Genomic DNA, 10,000 nt, shown 5'->3' on the forward strand with positions numbered 1-10,000 from the left:
ACACGACTCCGCGAGCATGTGCGCGGGGCGAACACCAATATGTGTCGGATATTGAGGCTGAAAAGGAACAAGCCGCTTTTACTGCCACACTAGTGTCCTGCCAAACATGGCGTGGAGTCGTCTTTATTGGCATCCGTACGCGTTTCGTGCAGCGTGAGCGTCGTGCTAGCCGTGTTTCCCGTGCCGTGAAAAACACCATTCGTGCAGCCTCTTAAGAGGGATTTATTCGCCTGCCTTTTTTATGCAACCGGTAATCTTTCCCAGATCATCGGAAGCTCGAGTCGATAATCCCGCACCAACACGCACACCACATGACTCGGCGCTGCAGTTTCCCCACCGCGTCGCCGCATGCGCTGGCCTCCACGAGACCCCACCTTCCAGCGAAGGCGCATGTGGCTGATTTACCTCAGGAATTATCAGAAAAGAAGAAGAGTGGGGACGAAATGAAGACGAAAATGATTTCACAATCCTAGCTATGAGATCATCACAATGCACTCCCTTGTTGTCCCACTAAACAAAAGGAAGGTGACTATCGACACGTATAATAATGGAATAACTGTCTTGGGACACCTATCTGTTGTATGCATGCGGTTCCGAGAACCGCAACTATATACAGTCATCCCACGTTTATTGCGGGGGTTACGTTCCAAACCCCCCCCCCCCCGCGAGAAGTGAAAATCTGCGATGAATGGATGCCTCCCAAAAAAATCGACTCGCCTGGTCTGGTCGGCTTGGCAATGATCGGGTTCGAGGTGCCGGAGATCGACTCGTCTGGTCTGGTCGGCTTGGCAATGATCGGGTTCGAGGTGCCGGAGATCGACTCGTCTGGTCTGGCCGGCTTGGCAATGATCGGGTTTGAGGTGCCAGAGATCGACTCATCTGGTCTGGTCGGCTTGGCAATGATCGGGTTCGATGTGCCGGAGATCGACTCGTCTGGTCTGGTCGGTTTGGCTGTTCTCGTCCAACCGCGGCAAACCTTTTTCCTTCCCGAAGCAGATATCGAGCACTTTAACCTTCTCCTGGAGCGTCAGGACCTTCCTCTGGCGCTTCAGTTCCTTGCCAGAAGCCTTAGAAGGTGCAGGGAGTTTGGGCGGCATCGTAGGGCTTGGAGAAAAAACGTAGAAAATATTCGAAGTTCACAAGCGAAACTTTGTCTCGTGCGTTGTGTGACTGGTCGAGCACCACGCGTTATAATTTATTGCTTAAATAATTTATTTTTTATATATTATTACCGCGATATACCGGGGGAATCCGCAGAAAAAATTAGTTAGGTTCCAAGGGAAAACCCGCGATGAAGCGGGGGATTACTGTATATGTGTCTATATATATATATATATATATATATATATATATATATATATATATATATATATATATATATATGTATATATATATATATATTTGTGTATATATATATATGTAGATATACACACACAATAACTTGTAAGTAAGAGGGTTAGTGTAGGTTCGGTAAGGTTGATGAGGGTACAAAAGCTCATGGCTATTGATTGGGGGTGCACCACCTGTTTCAAGCTCTCAGAGTATCATGGGATTGAACATCTCCAGGAAGGCAGGTTCTACGAATGGGAGATGTGTGGAATAACTGAGCTTCGGTGTGCACTGGATCTGGATTGTAGTTGTTTAAGCATGAGATGCCGACTGGAAGAATGACCATGTCATCGAGAAGCTCAGCTGAGGCTTTGACCTTTTTGCAATGTGAGAGCAACAAGCCTTGTGTTTGGACCTCATCTTGGGAGATGCCATGAATGGCACAATGGATTTGATCACACTGCATCAGTTCTCTTGTCATACAAGCTTTTTGTTGTTTTTTTTTTGGCAGGCCTCAGAATGGTTCAATGCTGTTGTACAACAGAAAGAAGGTGAAGTACAGGAAGGACGGTTACTGCTGGAAGAAGCGTAAGGATGGCAAAACAACCCGAGAGGATCACATGAAGCTCAAGGTGCAAGGGATCGAGGTATGTGATACTCACAAGGCCCTCGTTATCCTGCTGGTCGATCGTTGTATCCATGGGTCTGCAATGCTTTTGCTACAATTCCTTCACACACTGGTTGCTGACATACCTTGAGGTTTAAATCAGCTTTTATAGCTTCTGTACTTTTTAACAAATGGACACCTTACTTTGCATTTTATGTGCTGAAGATGTTCCATAATGGCATAGTCCCGCTCTCGGTGTGGGTTAGTATTACAAGTTATACTGGAAAATATCAGCTCTATATCTGGAAAACACCTGGAATTCTGGGGGATTATCCCTTCCTTAAGGACAGGTGCTTCGGTAGTTCTTGAAAGACATTAATTTCTGTCTTTGTATACCTCCCCCCCCCACCCCTTACCAAAGCTATCATACTGTATGGTTGCACTTAAGATACAATATGTGCTTTTTCCTCGTGTATGTCACATGGCCAAAGGTATGTGGACACCTGCTCGTCCAACATCTCATTCCAAAATCATGGTCATTTATAGGGAGTTGGTCCCCCCTTTGCTGCTATAACAGCCTCCACTCTTAAGGGAAGGTTTTCCATGAGATGTTGCTACGTTGCTGCGGGGATTTGCTTCCATTAGTGTGGTCGGGCGATTAGGTCTGGCTTGCAGGTGGTGTTCCAATTCATCCCAAAGGTGTTCGATGGGGTTGAGGTCAGGGCTCTGTGCAGGTCAGTCAAGTTCTTCCACACCGATCTCGACAAACCATTTCTGTATGGACCTTGCTTTGTGCACGGGGGCATTGTCATGCTGAAACAGGAAAGGACCTTCCCCAAACTGTTGCCACAAAGTTAGAAGCACAGAATCGTCTAGAATGTCATTGTATGCTGTAGCATTAAGATTTCCCTTCACTGGAACTAAGGGGCTGAATCCAGACCATGAAAAACAGCCCCAGATCATTATTCCTACTCCACCAAACACTCCAGTTGGCACTATGCATTTTGGCAGGTGGCGTTCTCCTGGCATTCGCCAAACCCAGGTTCGTCCGTCGGACTGCCGGATGGTGAAGCGTGATTCATCACTCCAGAGAACACATTTCCACTGCTCCAGAGTCCAATGGCGGTGAACTTTACACCACTCCATCTGACGCTTGGCATTGCACATGGTGATCTCAGGCTTGTGTGCGGCTGCTCGGCCATGGAAACCCGTTTCATGAAGCTTTCGCCAAACAGTGTTTGTGCTGACGTTGATTTCAGAACCAGTTTGGAACTCGGTAGTGAGTGCAGCAACCGACGACAGACGATTTTTCCGCGCTACGTGCTTCAGCACTTGGCGGTTCCGTTCTGTCAGCTTGTGTGGTCTACCACTTCACGGCTGAGTTGTTGTTGCTCATAGATGTTTCCACTTCACAATAACAGCACTTACAGTTGACCGGGGCAGCTCGAGCTGGGCAGAAATTTGATGGACTGACTTGTTGAAAAGGTGTAATCCAATGATGGTGCCACTTTGAAAGTCACTGAGCTCTTTAGTACAGCCCATTTGACCGACAATGTTTGTCTACGGAGATTGCATGGCTGTGTGCTTGATTTTATACACCTGCCAGCAATGGGTGTGGCTGAAATAGCTGAATTCACTCATGAGAAGTGGTGTCCGCATACTTTTGACCATGTAATATACATTTACATATATATATATATATATATATATATATATATATATATATATATATATATATATATATATATATATATATATATATATACACACACTATTTGTGGGATTCTCATGTGTGTACTGTGTGTGAATGTCTTCATAGCTGTGGAGGAACTCTGAGAAGGGTTTGATACAGCATAGCGCATACCTTGTGTTGGTCTTCTTGGTTGTTTTACGCAGCAGTTTCGGCTGGAAGAGCATGGGAGGTGTTAATTTATTTATATAATCCGAGCCACCTGGGTTGAGTTGACTAGGTGAGAGCTGATTGGCTATTCCCTCCATTCACAGGTGAGAGATGTGGGTGGGTCTTTCATTGGTTCGCGGGCGCCAGCAGTGACCACTATTTTCGTTGTGTCTGTCTGTCTGTCTGTCTGTTTGTGACTATCTCCAGAGCATAGCACCGTGACGTTTGATGCATTCTTGATGAAACTTGGACACAAGCTTGATATCATGGTCTAGTTGTGTCTTTTTGAATGAGGGGCATCCCATGCCCACTTGAACTTTTTATTTATTTTTATTTTTATTTTTATTCTCGATTTTTTTTTTCTCGCAATTTCATTTCCGAGAAGCTGTGCATAATGTCCATAAGTACAACATATAAAAAATCCAATTTGATTTGGTCAATTTTGACGGAAGAGATAGGTTTTTACGGTTGGGCTTCCTCAAAAGCTTCCACTAACTCAATTGTACCTATTGTGGCATTGTTCAATAATGCCCACCAACCATCGCCGCCTCCCGGCTTGTATATATATATATATATATATATATATATATATATATATATATATATACATATATATATATATATACATATATATATATATATATATATGTATATATATATATATATGTATATATATATATATATATGTATATATATATATATATATGTATATATATATATATATATGTATATATATATATATATATATATATATGTATATATATATATATATGTATATATATATATATATATATATATATATATATATATATATATATATGTATATATATATATATATATATATATATATATATATATATATATATATATATATATTGTTGCGGCCCAGGGTACAGAGACACCAGCTTGTCACTCGGGGATCAATCCCCGGCCGTCCTCAGTAGAGCCGGACCTGGGGCCACCGCTCAAATCAACGTTATGGTATGGTGGGTTGTTTTAAAACCACGAATGTCACCCAGTCAACCACGAGTTCCAGTGTCCGCCGTCTAATTATTCCGTTTAAACTTGAGGTCACGTGGTTACCTAAGTGGGGAGCGCGCCCTCGGCAAAGCACCAATATTATCTGATTAGATTTTAATTAGGGCGGCCAAGCGTTTTAACCGCTGGTGCGGGCCGATGATTTTTTGTTCAAATCTGTGGTAATTACCTCCCAGTCTATCTCTGTTCGAACAATGCTGGACCAATAGTCCAGGCAATCGAGCCCATTTTTTCACTTAATCGGGAACAAATTGCATCAGAATTTTTTTTAGCGCAATGCATTTCTATGAGGTCCCCAGAACACCATACTAAAAGTCCGAAGAAATCCCTGTTGCGGAAATACGTCTAATTTGCATAAATCCAATATGGCGTCCAATTATCAATATTGTGCAACATCTTTGCTCACAGATGACATATTTGAGTGATTTCAACTTCTAGAATGGGAATTTTGTGTATAAGGATGCATTTAGCATACTTTTAAACTTCCCTGGAACAAAATCTCATTTGCTTAAATCCAATATGGCCACCAAATATCAATATCTTGCCAAATGTTTGCTCTCAGATGATGTATTTTAGTGATTTAAATTTCTATAATGAGATCTTTGGATCCAAGGATGCATTTGTAATACTTAAAAATTTCATTGGATGCATCTAGGACACTACAGTATTTAACCAGTTAAAAATCTCATTTGCATAATTCCAACTGACCACCAAATATAATTTGCTTACAATCCATGATATCCGCAATAAAAATGGCTTGACCCAAAACTAATATTTGGTGGACTCTGGTCAAATTTGAGGTTAATTATGTTATTGTTTTTACATACATCATGATATATGTTGCTATTTTACAATCCCCCTGAGGTACCCCTCACTTAATGGTGCAATCCCGGGGGAATCCCTGGGAAATCCCCTTTTGGCTGTTTCAATGGAAGTTCCAACATGGATGATATCATCATGTTCAACACAAGAAAGGCAAATTAAGGTGAGTAACCTGTTAAAAACTTGAATATTGTTATTACATTCCTTCAATTAATTACATAGGTTACATCAAATTGACAAATTACCCATTTTCTTACATAAATAAGTTATACATATGAGATTCTAAACTAACCAGCTTACCAAGGGGCTCCTAATGGGTGGTTTTAACATGTTTAATATATTAAGTCGGTATACTTGTTATTTACAACCAGGGAGACAACAGTGGACCATGTAGGGGAGGGAGCAAGTGCTGATCGTGAGACAGATTGTGTAGGGACAATAGCTGTACAACAAGATACATGTACTTTCATAAACGATTTAACAGCAGCAGCAGAACTCTATGACAGAACAGTATCTTATACCTCTACTATAGAAGAGGTGTTAGGAAGACTCCAAAGTAAACTGAATGAGAAGAAAGAAATGATGACTATGCGGACAGCAAAACTCTGGGTGCAATATCTGAACATGGTGGACATCCTGCGAAGATTTCTTAAAGCTGAGCGGACAGGCAACTGTCCTACTATTTTGTCCTTCCCACTCCCTCCCCCCCTTCCTGTCTCATGCCCCCCCCTTGATGTGCTTTGTGTGTTAGCTCTCATACGAGCCTCGACAAGGTATACAAAAAAAAAAACAACTGGAAATTACACCTTCAATCCGTAAAAGAAATGTTACCATACTTTGCAGCATCTGGACACATGCTATATGCAAAGTCTGCATATGTATACCTGCAAATGATGCTTAATCTGCCAGAAAGTCATCCAGATGTCCATCAGCAATTTGAGAAAGGATACCATGTGGTGAGGCACAGTGATAGGTACTGGGTAGGACTATCCATGGATCTCACAATTGAGCAAGTGCTGATGAGAAGTATAAAGACACATGGAGGCCTGACAAGAGGAAAAGGAATGACAGAAACTCAGCGTTTGGTGTGGGTCCTTTCCATGCCAGCATGTGCAAATATCAACGAGGCCATGCAGAAGCTCAGTGGCATCTCATTTGAAACCAGTGACCAGCACAAAGACCTGTCAAAAGCTAGAGATGTCAATGACACCCTTGATCTTATCAGCTATCTCAGGGAGAGAGATCCATTCGCACGGGATCCGTCCCTGTTTAACATTGCAAATGGCATGACAGCCCAGGAAGGATTCAACGTTGAAAGATCAAGAACAGTTGCTGGGTGTGCGCTGGCTTTCAAAAGGAATTGGCCACTGTGGCTAATCCAGGTTTAGAATGATTAGCCACATATTTTATTCAAAAGTTTTTTTTTAACAATATGAAATAATAAGTTAATTTTAAGGTGGATGTGTGAGTTTGATGGGTGAGGTTGGTTGGATGAGTGAGTTAGATTGTTCAGATTGGTTGGATGAGTGAGTTTGACTTGTGAGATTGGTTGAATGAATGCCCATCAGGCGAGGTGGTGGTGATGGTGTGTGTGTGTGTGTGTGTGTGTGTGTGTGTGTGTGTGGGGGGGGGCGGTATGGTCGTTGTGCCTGTAGTGGGGGATGGGGGTGGTTGTGGACCAGGATTGGACCAACCTCATGCCAGTCAAACTCACTCATCCAACCAATCTCACCCAACAACTTCACTCATCCAACCAATCTCACACATCAAACTCACTCATCCAACCAATGTCACACATCAAACTCACTCATACTCCAATCTCACCCATCAACTTCACTCATCCAACCAACCAAAGTCACCATCAAACTCACTCATCCAAACAAACTCTCTCATCCAAACAAACTCTCTCATCCAAACAAACTCGTCCTGCTAAAGGTAGTACTACTACTGATTGTGTCAAAACTCACCTGGCAACCACTGACCCAACGAAGCATGTAGCGCCGAGTAGCGCCGAATCATGCCTAATCATTCCGGGAAAAAAAAATTTTTCAAAAAAATAAAAAGAAAAATTTGAGACGAGAATCATGGGAATCATGCGTAATTTCGGTCGATTTTTTTTTTTTACTAGAAACTAGTTTAAAACTATTACAGTTAGTACATATAAGCTTGAACGAAATCACGCGTGATTCCCGTAAAAAAAACATACAAAATGGCGGCCGTCTCGGTCGTCTCAACGAAGGTTGAATTATGTGCTGAAATCACCCAAAATTCGTCTAAAACAGGTAAAAAAAAAAAAACACTAAAACATGGATTAGCCACAATGGCTAATGGGTGGTTTAAAATATTAGCCACAGGTAAGGGGGATTCACCCCTTACCTGTGGCGACGTGGCGAGCGGCAACGCACACCCAGAGTTGGAGAAAAGATTCTAGCATCCATGGTTGGGAAATCTGTAGAAGAGTTCACCTTCCGGAAATGTGATCGAGCAGTGACACTTAATTCAAGATCAACTGTCAAGATCAAAGGAGAATCTGTGAAGGTAGATCCACAGTTGATCTTCCAGAGACTGGTTACCATTGGGAAGCGCTGTGAAGATCTCCAGTCACTCTTCAAATATGAACTGTGTAGTTACCCCCCAGCATTGTTTGAATCTTCCTTCCTTCCCCTGCAGGCCAATAAGGCTGTCCTTGCTGATGTTTTCTGGAAGACCATGCAAGGGGAGCAACGAAAACCAATTGGAAATGTCCAGTATATTCTCGATGGTGGTGCACTACTTCATCGTCTTCCATGGCCAAGAGGTTCCACATAAGAGTGTGTCAGTCAGCTTTATGTCACATATGTTACATATAAATATGGGGCTGCTAGCATTATCTTTGATGGATACCAAGATGGTCCAACAACAAAAGATGCTACACACATGAGAAGGAGAGGGGCTTGTTCAGGCATGACAGTAAACTTCACTGGTGGAATGGTTATACAGTCCAAGAAGGAGGAATTCTTGAAAAATGTGACAAACAAACAGCGATTTATTGTTTATCTTCATGACAAACTAGAGCTGGCTGGGTGTAATATAGATCATGCAAAGCATGATGCTGATGTGCTCATTGTCCAAACAGCTTTTGCATCTGCTAGAATCAAAGACACTGTCCTGATAGGGGATGACACGGATTTGCTCATCCTCCTACTGCATCATGCTGAACTGGATGCACATGACTTGTTCCTGGCCCCAGAGCCCAGGCAATCAGCAAAAAAGACCAGGATATGGTGCATACAGCAGTCTAAGGAATTTCTTGGTCCTGATGTTTGTGACCATGTGTTATTTATCCATGCAATCCTTGGCTGCGATACAACTTCTCGCCTGTTTGGATTGGGAAAGGGTTTAGCAGTAAGGAAGATCAAGAGTGTTGCCCTGTTCCGTCAGCAAGCTAAGGTGTTCAGCCAAGAAGGACATGTGGCAAAACAGGACATTATTGCAGCAGGAGAAAAAGCACTTGTTTCATTATATGGTGGTGCCAAATAACAAGGACGGGACACTTTACGATACAGGCGATTTTGTGAGAAGGTTTCCAAGAGCACATCTCATGTAGAACCTCAAACTCTACCCCCAACCTCAGCAGCTGCAAAGTATCACAGCAGCTGTATATTATCAGATGATGGAGTGGAAAGGAAGAAGCATCAATATGAAGCCGGAAGCATGGGGATGGCACATGGTGGATGAACAATGTTTGCCAATACAAACTGACCAACTTGCAGCCCCATCAAAACTACTGGATGTCATCTGCTGTTACTGTAAAACAGCCAGTAATACAAAGAGGTACACATGCAGAAAGTGTAGTGTGCATTGCAGTGCTGTTTGTGGAGAATGCCATGGGACAAGTTGTGCCAACTCACAGCTACCAGATTTCACTGATGACTATAATGATGACCTTGATGGGCATCTTCAGTAGGGTATTAATATGCCTGCAATGAAACACGAGCCAAAGAAGTGACTGTTATAAATTTGATCACAAAATATCGATATTTGGTGGCCATATTGGATTTTATTAAATTCATCCATCATTTTATTGAAACCCATCCAATCAAAATATTAAACTATCCCAAATTTAGCCTTTGATCCCCTCAAATATTCTAGAAATATAAACCGCTCAAACCTGTTGTCTGAGAGTAAATATATGGCAAAATATTGATATTTGGCAGCCATATTGGATTTATGCAAATGAGATTTTGTTCCAGGGAAGTTTAAAAGTATGCTAAATGCATCCTTATATACAAAATACCCATTCTAGAAGTTGAAATCACTCAAAT

The 10,000-nt window shown here is 42.1% G+C and overlaps 1 protein-coding gene across 6 annotated transcripts in view; it reads left to right on the top strand.

The window, feature by feature from the left end:
* LOC147018921 (calmodulin-binding transcription activator 1-like) overlaps window positions 1-10,000 on the top strand; it is a 754,305-nt gene that overhangs the window by 376,248 nt on the left and 368,057 nt on the right. For all 6 annotated transcript variants that reach the window (XM_085899044.1, XM_085899046.1, XM_085899043.1 and 3 more), the window contains one exon: window positions 1,841-1,976. In XM_085899044.1, coding sequence (XP_085755170.1) covers window positions 1,841-1,976 — 136 coding nt within the window. The remainder of the gene's footprint in view (window positions 1-1,840; window positions 1,977-10,000) is intronic.

This window comes from Eptatretus burgeri, chromosome 10 (assembly GCF_056783735.1).
Source record: "Eptatretus burgeri isolate ZD-2024b chromosome 10, Ebu_testis_v1, whole genome shotgun sequence".
Lineage (NCBI taxonomy): Eukaryota > Metazoa > Chordata > Myxini > Myxiniformes > Myxinidae > Eptatretus > Eptatretus burgeri.